The 17,433-nt window shown below is 35.8% G+C and overlaps 1 protein-coding gene across 2 annotated transcripts in view; it reads left to right on the top strand.

The window, feature by feature from the left end:
• Positions 1–321: 321 nt before the first annotated feature.
• Positions 322–17,433, top strand: part of MINDY3 (MINDY lysine 48 deubiquitinase 3) — a 30,174-nt gene continuing 13,062 nt past the window's right edge. Inside the window, exons 1-9 of one of the 2 annotated variants that reach the window (XM_032237527.1) lie at positions 322–475; positions 919–1,050; positions 5,706–5,785; positions 7,016–7,073; positions 8,468–8,641; positions 13,480–13,531; positions 14,672–14,786; positions 15,386–15,459; positions 15,802–15,881. In XM_032237527.1, coding sequence (XP_032093418.1) covers positions 960–1,050; positions 5,706–5,785; positions 7,016–7,073; positions 8,468–8,641; positions 13,480–13,531; positions 14,672–14,786; positions 15,386–15,459; positions 15,802–15,881 — 724 coding nt within the window. In that variant the 5' untranslated portion in view covers positions 322–475; positions 919–959. Of the gene's footprint in view, positions 480–918; positions 1,051–5,705; positions 5,786–7,015; positions 7,074–8,467; positions 8,642–13,479; positions 13,532–14,671; positions 14,787–15,385; positions 15,460–15,801; positions 15,882–17,433 lie in introns of both variants that reach the window. The other variant, XM_032237526.1, reaches the window with a different exon arrangement.

The following is a 17,433-nucleotide window of genomic DNA, read 5'->3' as shown; positions in this document are numbered from 1 at the left end:
AGTCCTATAATCCATTTGTACGTCATTACATTTAAAAAAACCCTCAAACTGCAATAAGAGCCGGATAAGATTTTATTTTTTTCCATCCACCTGTGTCCTTCTATTTTTTTTCCTTTAATTGTCGCTCGCCGCCCACTCCAGCTGGTTCTCTCGCCCACTTCCCATCCGTGATTGGCTGGTCTCCACGCTCGTCACGCAAAACCCTCCAATCGGATCCTACCCGGTCCGGTTCTTAATTGGCGCGTGTACGGAGTTTCTTCCCCGCCTCGCTCTGATAGAGTTCGAATCCAGGAGCCTAAGAGGGCGGGGGGAAGGGGGATTCACGAAACCCGCTTCTGATTCGACCGCGCGCTTGCTCGTCACAGGCTGCTTCAATAAGAAGCGCCCGTACTTCGCCAGCCTTCCATTCAATCTTCGCAGCGAGCCTGAGGGAAAGAGTGAATTGGTCCTAAGTGAGGAGACGCGGACCGCACAGGTGGGTAAGTGCCGAAGGATGGGGAATTGCCACAGAGGCACCTCTGAGGCGGGGAAAGGTGGGAGCAGCTGCGGCGGCCAGGGACGGGTTAAAGGAGGGTGGAATAAGCTCCTTTCCTCCCGAGCGAGCGCTGGGATGGCAGGGAGGCTGCAATGTTGAATGTTTGAAGAGGTCTCGGTGCGGAGAGAGGCCGCTGCCGATTTTGGCCTTCCACCGCTGGGAAGGTGATGGTGGAGAGGGGGTTAGGAGGAGAGGGACGCCTCCGAGGCCGGGTCTCCTCCGGGGCATCGCTTTACCGCTTCTTATTCCTCCTTAGGCCCGGCAGCCCGGAAGGAGCCGCCTCTCTCTCGACGCCCGCCGAAGACTCACCTGTGCCCGCCGGTGTTCGCCTCCTCCCGGTCTGCCTGTCTTTTAACTGCCGCTTCCGTGTGGTTTCCTTTTAGGTTTCGTCTCGGGAGAGCCGTCCGGACAGTGAATCGCCTCCATGGCTGATCTAGAGCAGATGATCCCCTTGGTGTGGGGCAAGAAGACCTCCCAGGGCCTGGCAGATACCATCTTTTGCCGCTGGACACAAGGTATTGTGGTGCATTGTGGTATACTGTAGTACACAAGGTATACTTCACTTTATCCTCCTCCTTTTTTGGCTACCCAGCCTGTACTCAGGTCTCCCTGACATCCTCCTCTTCCCCACCCACCCCTCCTCAGCTTCTTCTGCAAAAAATCATCTTTCAAAAAATCTCTCCATCCCATTTATGTTTTTGGTTTATCTTCAACTCAGGATTTCTTACACTAACCTTCCTCTTTAGTGTCTCCCAGGGTAACTTTATAGTATTAAAAAAGAACACAACACTGGTCCTATCAATTGATTCAGTGTGAAGGTTGAAGAAAATTAATGCTTATTACGCAGCCAACTTTATTTTTCTTACTCTTCCATCCTCCATTTCTGAATTTTGGTATTGTCTTCTCTTTCACATCTCTTACGATTATTTTGTCCTTTCCAGGACCTTTTTTTCAGAGTGGGTAAAAAGTATGCAAATATAACAGGAGTGTAATTGAAATGATTAATGGAGATATTTTTTTCTCCCTCCCTTTTATTGGAATTGGGATGTTTGGTTAGATCATCGAGTTAGGAAACTTTGTTTAGGTGTCAAAAAAAAGTTGTATTTGCACAAGGTAGTTATATTCTTGCTTTAGAAGATCTGAAGCAGATCATTTTCCCACTATTCCTTTGCTTCTGTCTTTACACAGGGAGTAATTGTTTTCTCAGCAATGTTAAATAATGCAGCTGATTTCACATAGTTAATTCTTAACATCTGGATTTGTTTCTGTTACAAGCATGAATTAAAGGTCTTTGACTCTTGCAATGGTCAATCTAATAATTTCTCATTCTTCTGCTAGGGTTCTTCAGTGTATTCCTGCATACAAAAGTTAGTTTTCTATGTCCTTTATAGAAGTGTATGTGTGAGTTTGTGTAAAACTTTGTTATGAATTGCTGGGTATGTTCTCAGTTGTGGAATTTGGTTTAACAGGTGTCCTACAAATCATCTACTTTCTACTTTTTCAGTTTAATCCAAAAAAAATCAAACCTCTGACTGGGTTCATTTAGCATAAATCAGAATGGTTTATTTTATTAATGGCCAAATATATGAATATAGGCATTGTGATTTATAAAGTATGGTTCATTAACTATGCTTGATAAACATGCTGAGTGATCATAAACTAAGTAACATGAGAATCCTAGTAACCAGTATTCTGTTTTGTTTAGTCAAAGGGTTACAGTATATATACAGTCCCTTTTTTGTCTAGTAATTAAGATATGTTGATATCTAGAGGCATAGCATAGGTAATTTAAATGTTTTCTCTTTTGAAAAGTATTGTGGTTTTGAGAAATCTATTGGGGAGGATAGTGCATATTTATTCACATTGAGGTGATTTGGCCATTTGGATTCAATAGGCAGCACTATTATAATGTCCAGTCTGAAACACTATGAGCCATGCAAATCCTTTCATGTTTCAATATAACAATACAGGTGGCCCTCAAGCTATGGCAGCAGTTTAATCTGGTATTGCTATTGCTAAGTAATGTAGTTGTAAAGTATAGTATCACATGACTTCAATTAGTGAAGACAATCTTAGCAGTCCCAGGTACTGTGTAACCACAAAATGTGTGAGTGTTAAGTAGTAAGCAGCAGGAGTCCCGAATAAGGAGTGTGAAGGTACCGGGGGAGGGGGGGGGGGGCTGGCACAGATTGTGCATCAGTTAGGGCGGACTTGGAAGCCTTGCCATATACAAGCACAGGAAAGCCTTGCCATATACAAGCACAGGAAAACCAGGGCTGGATGGTGCAGCATGAGCACATGAAGGCCAGAAGGATTTAGCAGAATAACCTGTGACTTTCTCTGGCAGCTGCTGCACTGACCAGCAAGAAAGCTGTTAAATAGCAATCATGTGACTACAGGACATTGCATTAGATAAAAAAAATACTTGTGGTTCAAGGTTGAATGGTTGGCACCAGTTGTAAGTACCACTTATTTGATGCGACCATAACTTCAAAGAGCTATTGAATGAGTAATTGGTGGTGAAGACTTATCTGTGTTAATTCTTTGTCCAAAGTGGAAGGTTGCCCTAATTGAGATGAGACTATGTCTCTTATTTAAGTAAGAACAGTTTGTTATTTATTGTGCTTTGTGAAGTCTGCAATAGGTTGCATACTGATGGTACTAAAGTTTTTACCATTTATTCAGCGACCATTTGAAATTATGGTAGCACTGAACAAAGTTACAACTGTTGCAATGGCCTCATAGTTACATGATTAAAATTTGGCAGACCCCTGTACTTAGGAGTGCGAAAGCACTTCAGCTTCTTCCACTCCCAATCTCTGTCCTTTTGGCTATTCCATATTCACTGGCTCTGCCAGTCTTCCCACCCTCTAGGGGGAAAGTAAACGCTGACCTGCTGAGCCATACATTGCTTGGCACTTTGCAAAGTAGTTGCTAGACATGCCAGGCCCTTTTCCAAGGTTGATTCTATCCTGTCAAGTCATACTAGTAACCAGTACAGTGACTTAGGGACTACATAGAAGCTCTAATAAAGAGTTGACTCTGTCACTCATGCCCTGCCTTGCAATCCACAGGACCCATAATTGGCATGGGTCAAGCCTGCAAACAATAGCATTCAAACTTAAGAAGATACATCACAATATATTGTCTCACTACAGTGGACTCTGCCCAATTGGTACGATCCTGTGCACATATCAGTATTCTTTCAGGTAGTATAATAAAACATGAGCTTGATTGCCTGGGGACACATCAATTTATTTATATGCAAAACCTGGAAAAAGTGTCACTTATGTGGAACTTGATGTTCCACATAAGTGATACTTGTCATACCTGCTGAATTAGTGTATCAGATTTGTCAATATGATCCTATGTTTGTAGAACATTCTTGAAACTTTCCTTGTGTTATCCTTGCAAAATATCTGTATTTTGTAAAATATATAGCTCTAAAATATCTGCATAATATTGAAATTGTTAAAGTAGTTTGTCTCATACTTTGGCTTTCAATTAACTTACGGAAAAGATATAGAATAGTGATAAATTTTATCTTTCAATTCAAACAGTACATCTCTGTGGATTGGGAATGGCCTTCAAAGTACAAGAGTATTAAATACTGGTAATCCTTAGTTTACAATGGTATTTGAAACCAGAATTTCCACCATTAAGAAATGTGGTCTCCTGACCCGTTTGTGTCAGAGACACCTTTTATTGTGCTTCTGGGTTGAAAGGATTAGCCGGTGACATCAATGTTGCCTGGGAGACCCTGTCTCCCATGTGGGCTCCTTTCATGTCCCCTTCAAGGAACTAGAATAAATGATGGGAGCTCACTCTGCCACCAAGTAGCACCCAGGTCTCGAACACGGGCTTGCTAAATTTCAACCCATGGTGCTAACTAGGTGGGCCACTGCATTCCTTAGCAGTGTGGTCACAAAGTGCAACATTACTTTGATTGAATCGTTTAGGGACCACAATCCCAGTAATCCTCACTGCTGTTGTTAGAAACTTGGAGCCAGGATCTCTTTCCAACTTCCTGCAACTTCCAACAAGGAAAGTCAGTGGGGAATCAGACAGGAAGTGAGGTCTTAGGCTTGAGTGGCTGCTGCCAGGGTCAGAAGTATGGCACTAGTGACTTCCCCAATCCAGTAAAAATCTGCAATCGCCCCAGCTCAGTGGCACAGTGTTACAACCGCCACAGCCCATCAATGTGCAGTTAGCTCAGTGCAGTGCAAAACTCTAGCTGCCCCAGCCATTGGCCTGCAACAGCCACAGCAGCATGAATCCTACATTGTTGGCACCTAGCTGCTCCGAGTCAGCAGCATGGTGCAAAGCTGTCCCCATGAAGCTGTAACTGCCCTCTGCCCTGCATTCTGCTGCCCCATCTGTCCTTCACTGTCGCCTTACTTTCGCTGTTGTTGAAACATGCCCTAGTCCTTCTCAAGGCAGTTGCTGGCTAGACAAGGTTTTCTTCCCAAGGTCTCGCAAGATATGTACCGTACTGACCTGGGGAAGAATGCATTGTCCTGGCAGCGGTTGCTTTACAAGGGCAAGGCTGGGTGTGCTTTGTCATCAGTGGGAGCAAGAAGATGGAGAAGGTCAGAGTCTGGGGAGTGCAGTGGACAAAAAGGAAGACATGGGGAGTGGGGGTTCATGATATGCAACCTGCAGTTGTAAATGTACAGCCATAACTATGAGTGCCAATCATTCAAAATTGTCATAATTTCACATTGTTGCCAAAGGTTGCTTTGCAAGGACTACTTGTAAAATGGAGCCAAGAATTGAAGCTGAAACGTATTGTATATGCTGTTCTTATTTAAATAAAATTTGTGAACTGTTGAAAACTGTACTATTTTCGGTAGCTGTTTAAAATTGGCTGAATACATTCTGCTTAAATATATATTATTTTATCTCCTTAAATCAACATAGTCCAGCAATGATTTCTTGGTATACTGCAGAACAGCTAGAAAAACCTTGATCTTTATTTCAGATAGATATAGAAATATAGATAGCAAATGAAAAAGAATGTCATCAGCTATGGCACTTACAGATAAGATTGAGACTTGGAATGTTGAGGAACACGAGTTTGATAAGGAATACTTTATCAAAAATATGCTAGAGTTTATTAATGAACTTTTTTTCTTGGAAATAGCTAATTGAATTTTTTTCTTTTCCTCAGGATTTGTGTTCAGTGACTCCGAACCTACTGCGTTAGAACAATTTGAAGGAGGCCCTTGTGCTGTAATTGCACCAGTTCAGGTAATAATGCTAACATCTGAGTAAACAATTGAATAATTGAATTGAATAGGTTTATTTATAGGCCGCCCTTTTCCCTGAGGGGACTCAGGGCGGCTAACAACTTATAGGGAGGGGGATACAGACAATAACATATAACATAACACATAATTAAAAAGTAAACAACATTCATCCAACATTCGGGTGGGGGCGGATCAAATCTTTACCCCCAGGCCTGGCAGGATAGCCAGTTCTTGAGGGCTGCAAACAAACCTGAAAAATATATTTCATTACTGATATTTGGCTTATTCGATAATTTAAATCACTTAGAATAAACAACTGTGGCATGCTGCATAGGTAATACTGAATTTAAAACATAGTACCGGTACCTCAATTTACAATTGTTCATTTAGTAACTGTTCAAAGTTACAGTGGCACTGAAAAAAGATGATAATTTTTCACACTTATGACCCTTGCAGCATCTCCATGATCACATAATTAAAATTTAAATAATTGGAAACTGGTTCATATATTTATGATTATTGCAGTGTCCTGTGGTCATGTGATTATCTTTTGCTACATTCTGACAAGCAAAGTCAATGGGGAAGCCAGATTCACTTGACAACCATGTTAATAAGAAATACAGTGATTCACTTAACAACGGTGGCAGGAAAGGTCATAAAATGAGGCAAAACTCATTTAACAACTGTTTCACTTAGCAACAGAAGATTTGGGGTTCAGTTGTCATAAATCAAGCACTACCTGTATTTTGAGATATTGAAGTTTGTAATATTCATTTAATATGACATTTAATACTACAACTACCATTTTTTAAGTGAAATAAAAATATACATTTTAAGAATCCAATATTCTTCAAGTTTCAGCAATACTTGATTTCAAATAAAGGTAACTTGTATTTCTGAATAGGGTCTACAATCCCTTACTTGACATGAAATGCTCCCTATTTTTTAGAATAGCATGTGTGACAAAAGGGATTACACTTTGTACAGGATCTTGTTAGATTTGTAGTGATATTTTCAGGTAATGTAATTGTTCAAGACATGGAATGTAATTGTTCAAGACATGGAACTAAATGCTATATAGGCATAAGGGGAAAGGACATCAGTATTGGGGAATATTTATAAATCTGCCCCCCCCCCCCAATATTAAACCAATATTGAAAATGAAAACTCTTTGCACCACTGAAGATCAAACGATACATTTCTGATATGTCAATATTGTCTTTAATATAAGGCACTCCTTCTGAAGAAGCTATTTACTTGTGAGAAATCTACCTGGAGAGAGTGTCAAGGTAACTATGAATTTACATCTCCAAGAGGGTTATAATGCCAAATTTGAAAAATGATATATGCTAAACCAAACAATAGTTATTATTTATAGTCAGTGTTTCTTAATCTGCATATTTCAGAGAAGATTATGCATTTGCTGATGATTTTAAAAATAGAATTGTAACATTAAACTTAAAAATAGAATTTAGGCTTATAAGTCTAACAGGAAACCCAATCCTGCAGAATGAATCAACATACAAATTAAGCAAGCAGCAGGAATTTATAATATATACTTCTTTCTAACTTGCATGCTAGGACTTATTGACTACTATGTTCAGAAGGGAAAAAAACACCTGGCTATTTATTTGTTTCTTGCCTTTATTATTTTTACAAACAACTCAAGACATCAAACATATCTTGCATATCTTTCTCCTCCTATTTTCCCACAACAATAACAACCCTGTCGGACGGTTTGGGCTGAGAGGACTGTCTAACAACAAACTCATCCTCCTTTTCTTCTCTGGCATTGTTGAAGGAATGGAAGAGATGCAGCTACTTTCTGATTTAAACTCTATATTGGATCCAGCTGGCTAATCTAAACTTTGCCTTTATTGACACATACAAAGATAGTGAAGTATTGCTTGCCTTTAATTTATTCCAGGATGTCTTATTCTAACTCACAAATATCAAACTCGATCACATCACGTGATGTTTCATGACGTATTGTGACATTTTTTGCCTTTGCAGAGCTGCCGTGGGCGTGGCCTGTGTGTGACGCATCTGGCTCGTGGGCCACCAGTTTGTTTATATATAAAAATAGATAGATAGATAGATAGATAGATAGATGATAGATAGATAGATAGATAGATAGATAGATAGATAGATAGATAGATAGATAGATATGAAAGATATGAAAGATATGAAAGATATACTAACTACAGTTAGGATCAGTCTAACCAAATCAGTATATCCATACTTATTTAACCTAATTGCCTTTCTTCTTGACTATACTTGATAAGGATGAAATAGAGGGGGATGCAAGAGTTCAAGGTATGCCAAGGTTTATTCCTATTTCTCTGAACTAGATTTGTATCAAATGAGCCAACATGAGTAGTGTAACTGAAGGAGAGAATGAGCCAGGCAAAGGCAAAACAGTTAATTCCAAAATACTTTCTTGTCGTGTCCAATATTTTAAATAATTTAGAAATCTGATCTGACAAAAGTATTGGATAGTTCCCAGGAAATTGATGAAATCCAAATCCAAAGTCATTGATTGTCAGTTCTTTTCTTAAATTGCCTTAAACCTGCTGGGATTTGAGGAAGACTCAGTATTAGATTGTATAAAGAATATTGCTACATGTTTTGCATGCAAGTTCCTGGTCAAATCTTTTGTCTGTTCTGACTTTGAATATTTCAGAAGAAGAGCAGAAAAATATCCTTTGTCATGCATTATGTGAAATTTTGGAAATGACTTGCTCTGATCAATCAGAGTCCTACTCTTTGGCAACATGGCAAAGAGGAAACCCTGTGGAAGATACTTCTAATATTTCTGAAAGTTCAGCAGAGTCAAGCAATCAAGAGGAGCAGTCATGTAAGATATTTTGTGTAATATGAGTCAGAATACTTTGTGCTTTTTATACAAAATGTATTTATTAAGATATAGAATTATTTAATATGATTCTACAGATCATTTTGTCCTCTGTTCCTAATTTTCATTACACCTTGTAGTCTAAGTTTGATAGACGTACAGTAGTTTAGAAATATTTTAAGCCTAGGCTACAATATTTATATTGTTGATATTCTGACTGAATCTGATTGGGTCCAAATAAGTCAGGTAACTCATTACTGCATAAACTTTTTTTTTTGAGAATCAAGATAATCTACAGATAGCAAATGTGCTCTTGAAGGATATATCCTCCTCTCTTTCTTGAACACACTCAATGATCTTTTCTAATATTAGAATATGCTTGATATGCAATGTTCATAACCTAATACGTTAATAATATATCAGTAAAATATAAATGTGGATACAGATATAATTTTAAATTAAGCACTCAAAAGTAAAGCTTCATTGAAGAAATGATGGGGGTTAATTCACAGAAAGTGTTTCTTCTATTTGCTCTTAATCCTTCCTGCAGTGGGAAGGAATCCATTCATTTCATTCAGTAGATCCAAGTTCTTGTACAGTCCTGGTATAAAATCAATCTATTAGCAGACAGTACCAATAATGGACAATAAAACTGTAGGTCAGTTTGTTCTATAATGCAATAATATTTAATATGGAGACGTTTAGAAAAATCCCTCTGGTCTAATTAATGATACTTTGAAGTTCTTACTGAAATATTTTCAAATAAGCAAATAAAGTTTGTATTTTTACATAAATAAAAATACATTGAAAAATTAATCTTTACTAGTTAAAATATATTTTAATGTAAAATATTTTACATTATAATATTGTTTACATTCTTCTTGACTTACACTGTAATTCTTTTAAAAATATTATTTATAGTAACTTTTTGGAGCCATGGTGACACAGTAGTTAGGACACAGTTTTGCAGGCTAATTCACCTCACTGCCTGAAATTCAATCCTAACCAGCTCAAGGTTACCTCAACCTGTCATCCTTCCAAGGACAGTAAAATAAGGAGCCAGATTGTTGGGACAAATTTAAACCTCTTAGAGAAGGCTGTAAAGCATTATGAAGTGTTATATAAGTCTAAGTGCTATTGTTATTTTGATTTAAGCTTTTTGTTGCTTTTGTTTTCTAAAGCCATATTAGTTATTGTCTCAATACCTAATTGGAAGTTTATAAACATTTCAAGCTGAAATATTTCAACCTTAGACAATGCATTCCAAACCCTAATCATAAGCACTCTGATCAATTAAATATAGAGAAGCATGTTTCAAAAGTGGGCCACTTCCAGTAAATTCAGAATGAGAAACTTCAGTTTAAATTCATTCCAGTTTTGAAATATTTTTCATATATCCAGTTCCTATTTGGTATGATTGTAATATTTACTGGCTAAATTGTCGTACTTCCTATTTGTTTATTTTTTATTTTGTTTTAGCCTAATGGAAGAACTAAATATGTTTCCACCTGTACAACGGTATCAAAAATAAAACTTTTGGTTACCGTATATACTCAAGTATAAGCCGAGTTTTTCAGCCCACTTTTTGGGCTGAAAAAAGCCGCCTCGGTTTATACTCGAGTCAGTAAAAAATTTGCCCGAAATGGAGGAGAAAAAGGGGCGGGGCCATGCTGCTGGGTGACGCTCGTGAATGGCCCGGCGCCCCTGTGAGTTTCCCCTCCCTCTGTGTCAGTTTGCCGCGCAGCACGCACCGCACCATCCCCCCTCCTCACGTTCTAATGTAATGCAGGGCTGTCTTACGATTCCCCTTCCTCCCCCTCCTGCCGCTCTGCAACGATGTCCCACCTCCTCCTTGTTATGGCAAGCAGCCACATAGCGATGTCCCACCTCCTCTGGTACAGTGATCCAATGATAGGAATCACTGTGCCGTGTGTCATAGGAGGCGGGACATCGCTCCCGCGCATCATCATCACAGCGGGACATCAGCATCATGAGGTGAGTGAAGTATTTCATTGAATACACCGGTATTGTGTGATAATAATTTGTTATCCAGAGCAAATTTTTACAATGGCTATTGTACAATGGGCACAGGCAGGCTGTATATGTTATTCAATGGGCAATGGCATTATTGGTATCTATTTTTATTTTTGAAATTTACCGGTAGCTGCTGCATTTCCCACCCTAGGCTTATACTCGAGTCAATAACTTTTCCAGTTTTTTGTGGTAAAATTAGGTGCCTCGGCTTATATTCGGGTCGGCCTATACTCGAGTATATAGGTGGAATGTTTTCAGAGTAGTCGCTGCTGTGGAAAAATTCCCACAGTAGTGTCCTTTAATTTTTTCATCCAAAACTTAGTTGAATATCGTCATTAATATATCATTAATACTTGTGCAGTCCATGTAATTTGTTTTCCAGTAAAATATTTATTATCCTTTTAAGCCTACGGAAATGTATATTTTGGTGAAATACATGAATGAATATGAAACATATATTCTTATTTTCAAGTGATTGATTCATGAAGAGCGCTAACCATTTTATAGTGAAGGAATAATGTTTGATAAGATTGTAAAAGCTTTAAATGAATTATAGGTAGCCCTTGCTTAGCAATTGGTCACTTAGCTATTGTCGAGGTTTCAATGGACATCCCCATTATGGTCTGATTACAGAGTTCCAGTGGCCACATTCTCCTCCATGTGTGATCTTATATTCCCATTATGAATGCTTGGCAACTGGCTCATATTTATGACTATTTGCAGCATCTCATGGTCACATGACCAGTATTTTGGAGAGGTGTTTTTGCTAGTTTCCAGCATAAAATGCCCATTGGAAGAAAATGGGTTTGGTTAATGAATCTGACATTTATTTAATGACTGCCACAAAAACATAAAATAGGATGGGGTCATGTGATGACCTTCTTAACAACCATCATAACTCACAATCAAAATTCCAAGCTTAATTACAGTCAAAAGTTGAGGAGTACCTGCATTTACTAATTTTCTTTTCATATGTGGGGCCACTGATTTATATTAACCCAGGAATATGAAAAAGAAAATTTAAGCATGCAGCTATTCCATTACAACTCAGATTTTATTTGGGGGGAAAAATGGAACATCACCTGATTAGGGTATAGTTTTGTTTAGTTGTGCCTCAAATAGCTTGGTAAAGAAGGCCACTGTTTAGTCATACAGTAAATTAGAGTACCACAGATTTTGCATTAATGTTGGTAACACAGATGATGTATGCAACCCATTTATATCAATCCATCACATTAAGGCTCATTTAAGTTAAATAATGCTTTCTTTGACAGGGTGTTAAAATAAATTTGTCAGTAAAATGATACTGCTCCATGATACATAACAAGTGCTAAGGAAAAAAATGCTGAGCTTTCCTATTTAGTGCTTTGTTTATAATCACTGGAATATGCTTATGATTTATTGCTTCTTTCCATTTTAAAAGAATTAGTTGAAAAGCAGCTGTTATTATCCTTGTTCTGGTACACACTTCTCATGGAACAAAAATGCAATTATGAAACTCATTCTGATAGTAAAATATATTGGAGTTGGTAATTGCAAAAACAAAAATTGAGATTTTTCATTTCTTATATCTTGTCTATTCATATTATTAAATAATTATTAATCAGATTAGAGAGATTAAACTCTCTTGTTTAGAAATAAAGACTTTGATTTCTATAGTATGTTCCTCTTTCTATTGTTTCTCTGTTCTTTACTATTGCTCAGTGTTCAAGCTCAGTGAAATTGATGACGATAATTTATATAATTGATTTGTTTGTTTTACATTGACTAAAATAATGCAGGTTCATTGGTTCAAACTTCCTTATTCCTTATTCTTATAGCCTATTGATGATTTGATATTTTATTAGATGCAATAAATATATCTATTTTGCATTGAGACTTATTGTTTATACCTAGATGCTGTTCCAAATGTATTTATTACACAAAGCTTCACATTATATATTTTATTAACCACCAAGTAGCTTAATATTAAGATTTATTTCTTTTCTTATTTGATATATTTATCTGACATGCAGCTGTGTTTCTTTTATCAAAAGTAGAATTCTTTTTATAGAATTCAAAATCTACAATCATTCTTTAGATATTTATTGTCAACTGTCCAGTTACTTGTGGTATGTGGTAAAATGGTGGTCAATAAATTTAATTAAATAAGTACTTATATTTATAATAGATACAGCACTGTTATGTTAATCTAACCATAAATCACTTATTTTCATTACATATGAAATTCAGTAAGTAAATTCCAATAAATTCCACTTAGAACCTTTAAACAGATTAGGTATCGGTTACATTGAAAAACTCCCTTTAATTTCTCTCTCAAAAAGTGAGAAAAGTTAGTAAAAAGTTTGAATTGGAAAAGCACTAAATGTAGCATTTTTTTTTTTACTGTTTGGTTAGTTATTAAAAAGTGCAAAATATTTTATTTAAAAGATGCATGCTCCTAGTTTGCTGGTGTAGTGAAACAATTTGAGAAAAATAAAACACTAATTACACTAATTCTGTTCTGAAATCCAATTCTAAGTTATCCTTTTAGGAAAAACTACACTTGTGCTTGATGATTTTCCTGCAGTAGTTTTCATAATTCATGTCAAACTGACTCTGGTTAGTTTGCAAAGCTGTTGAAATTCAGTGGTTTTGTAATCTTGGCAATATTGACTCTTAATTTCATTAAACTGGCATGTACAATGTAACAAAAGTTGTACTGAAAGAAGGTGGGGGGGGTTATGAAAAGCTTGAAAGTATTCCAGCTTGCTGTGTGTTTCTGTCCATTTTGGTTGTCTGTACTAAAAAGTATTTCTTGTATATAGCTGCCTTGGCTGTGGAAGAATTTGGCTTTGAACGATTTCATGCATTAATTTAGTAAGTAACATGTTGCAGCACTTAAAATATTCAAAATTATCATTTTAAGATATAAGCTTAGTATTGTTTTATCCCATGTGACTCAACATCAAGATTAAACCTGCTTATGCTCATGCAACCTGCTGCTTTAAAACCAGAAAGAAACACACTGTTAGGAGTGGTAGGAAATAACACTTGATATTTTACATGAATTTTTAAAATAGAGAGAAAAAGGAGTGTTAAGTGTACAGACTCTTTGAGCTATAATTTTCTGTATCAGACCTAGTTTTGTCCAATAGTTTTGACACCTTTACAAATTTAAAAATTATTAAAGTCTCAATCCACGAGATAGGCAGAGAAATAAACTTAATAGTAATAATAATTATCTGTGACACCTCTGTGCTGTGAGCCACAATGGTTACCAGTAAGTTTTCAACTACAATTAAAAGTATTTACTTTGACCTATATAACCCTTCAGCTAGGGTGTGCACCTGGTTGTCTGCTGGACTGTTTTTCTCCCATTGTTCCTGATCACTGAATAAATTTTGACCCAGTGGGTAGGCTCTGATTATTATGGATCCCAGGTGATGTGCCTTTTCCATCATGACACCTGCTCTTTGAGATAGTGTACTCCTTTAAATGGACCATGAAGACTTGATCGTTTTTCCAGACGCTAGTTTAGGAAGAATATGCCTTTAAATGTTATTGTATCAAATCTGTTTTTAATTTGTATACTGCTGTATACTGCCTAAAGTCATGAATTGGGCAACCTATACATTTAATCCATATATACATGCATTAATTTACAATATATATGTTTCTGAAAAGTTGGCTTTATATAGAATCCCATTTTGGCATTTTATACATTTCCAAGCCTTTGTATAAAATGCCTATTTTCATACATTAAACATAACCTGTATAAACATGGTGGAAATTTTAATAAGGTACCCATTTACTTTATAACATGTCAAATCTTTTCAGATGTGAAACCTTAAACATTTCTTTCTAAAATTTTGATTTATTCTGCTATATTGATACCACTAATAATGTATACCTGCTACAACCACTGATTTTCCCAATAGATAATTGTTCTTAGTTATATTGCATTTACATTAATCACAAGTACTGAATGCCTAACTGACTTTTATTTTTAACCTTTAGCAAGCGTTCATATGCCAACTTTTCTGATTTCAAGGATGCAGTCTGGAATCACCACACAATGTGGACAAATAAATTTGGAGTGCTCCTTTTTCTATATTCTGTGATACTTACTAAGGTGTGTTTTTAAAACTCTACTTTAGAACTTCTAAAATAGCTTCATTAAATTATATGAGTTAGGCTTCTAGTACAAATATGCCTGTGTATATGTATGGATGTTTATGTAGCTGTAGGTTCTGGTCTTTGCTAGATCTCTTAGGTTTGTTTCTGAAATGATTATAATAGGTTGGTTAGAGGAAGACTATTTAAAAGATTAAAGGATCTTTTAAATAATGTATTTTTTGCTCCTAAGATGAACAGAATAAAATACACTGTATTTTAAAGACTAATAATACTTATATATATGCTGAATTTTAAATCTTTGCTCAAAAATATGGAGGTTTTGCTATATACAGCCTGGAATTTCTTGAGAGATTCTAGAATGAATTAGTGGCTTTTAGTTTTATACCACAACAGAAGAGGATATTGTATAGGATAATACCTAATGGCAATTAAATTATATGAAAAAGTAAACAAGTTGTAAGGTAAGGCACTTGTTTGAATTTTCAGTCACAACTAACTTTCAGAATAGCTAAAACCTATTAATATGCATGCTAAAGAATTGGAAAAATATTTTTCTTAGTACAAATATGTAGACATTATCCTATAATTTTTAAGGGCATTGAAAATATAAAAAATGAAATTGAAGATTCATCCGAACCATTGATAGATCCTGTTTATGGTCATGGAAGGTAAGCTTTGTTATTTCTATCTTCCTTAAACTAGTGATGGAACAAATGCTAGCTTAGAAATAGCATTAATTGTGTAATAATTAATCATCACGATAAAAATATGTGTAACTGGCTTTTTATGTAATATTTATTACTTATTGTAAGTAACTCTTACAAAATTGTATGGAAAGTTAACTTTTTACAACTTGTAATCTAAAATGAATGTCTTGGTTATTCAAAAAAGTGTATGCACATGATACTGTGTTTTACTATTCAGTTGAGTGAGGAGTTTAAAATATCTAAACTTTTTTTAGCAAAAAGAAACAATGCAATTATCAAAAACCTTTTCTTCTGCCTTTTAAGCCAAAGTTTAATTAATCTTCTGCTGACGGGATTTGCAGTATCTAATGTCTGGGATGGAGATAGGGAATGCTCAGGAATGAGTAAGTATGAATTTGATTTGCCAATGTTGAATTTTTTTAAAAAGTATTTATTTGCTTTGAATTTGAATTGCATGCAATTCAGATGAATTAATCTTGTATCTTTATTGGAATGATCTGTTTAAAATGAATAAAACAGAAATGATAATCCCTACAGGTATGCAATCAAGCTTATTTTCCACAACTTTCTAGTTTTATTGATAAACTCTTTTCCCATAAGATTTTATTTCAGGCCTAAAATGTAAGAAATAGAATTAAACATCAATAATATTTCAAATAAATTGTATACCATAGAAAATTATAATTTTACTAATCTGCTATATTGCCTTTTTAGGTAGAATAGATTTTTGATGGTGATTCCTTGACTTTTCAGTTTGACCTAATATTTTAAACTATCATCATCTAAAGTTAGATGGAAATAACAATTGAGCTATATAAAAACACCTTATAGTTGCAGGCTATATTGTACAGAGCCCTGAGCTCCTTCCTTCTAAAGGTGCAGTTAATTCATCCTTTAAGAATTTGATCTTACAGCCTTGAAATATCTTTGATCTTAAAAGGGAAAATATAACATTAAATAATCATTCTACTTTCTTGCCAAAATCTGATGCAACACTTTCATTTTTCAGCAATTGTTGCATATTAGACTTTAAACTACAGATATTCCTTGACTTATTACTGATGCTTAATGGACAGCTGAAATTACAATGTACTAAAAAAAGTTATTTATAATTCATTCTTGAAGTTACAACTATTTCACTATCACCTTGGTGACATGATTACATTTTGAACACTTGGCAACTGACTCACATTTGCAATCAATTGCAGTGTTCCATGTCCACGTGATTATGTTTTGTGACTTTTTGCCATTTTGGAGGGTGGGGGGTGGGGAACACCCATTGAATAAGCTAAATTCGGACGTATGGCCATGTGATTTACTTAATGACTATGATTTACTTAATGATCATAAAACAGGCATAAAATTAAATCTGGTACATAATAGCTTGACATGATTAAAAGTTTAGGATTAATTGTGGCTATAAATTAAGAATTACCTACATCCCGTCAATAAATAAGTGCAGTATTTTTAAATCCACAAGATGGCAGTAGCCCATAAAGAAAAAAATAAAGCTTTTAGAATAAGATAAAAATGTTTCTCCAAAATCATCAAATGGTACTGAAGTGTTGTTTCATTATGACTGTGTGTGCAAATGAGTTTTTCACTGCTAATTTAAAAGTGGATCTCTCAAAGTGTTTTTATGCAATCAAATTGCTGTGACAGTGTCCTGCTAAAAAATGTATCAGATTCTATCCTTGAGTTTAGTCTTGTGATCATGTCTGAATTGAAGTTTAATCCCCATATCACTTTTTGTTTAACCATGTGTATGTTGCATATGTTGCCATGTGTTGCAATTTGATTAGAAACAAATTATTATTAGAAGACTTACAACTGGTTTATGTTTTAAAGAAACAGCTTGAAATAACTGTGTGGAAAATTTTTACATGTTAAATGAATAAAACCTTCTATTGCTATCAGCTCCAGTTATGGGTTTGG

This window comes from Thamnophis elegans, chromosome Z (genome assembly GCF_009769535.1).
Source record: "Thamnophis elegans isolate rThaEle1 chromosome Z, rThaEle1.pri, whole genome shotgun sequence".
Lineage (NCBI taxonomy): Eukaryota > Metazoa > Chordata > Lepidosauria > Squamata > Colubridae > Thamnophis > Thamnophis elegans.
This window is presented reverse-complemented; position numbering and strand designations above follow the sequence as displayed.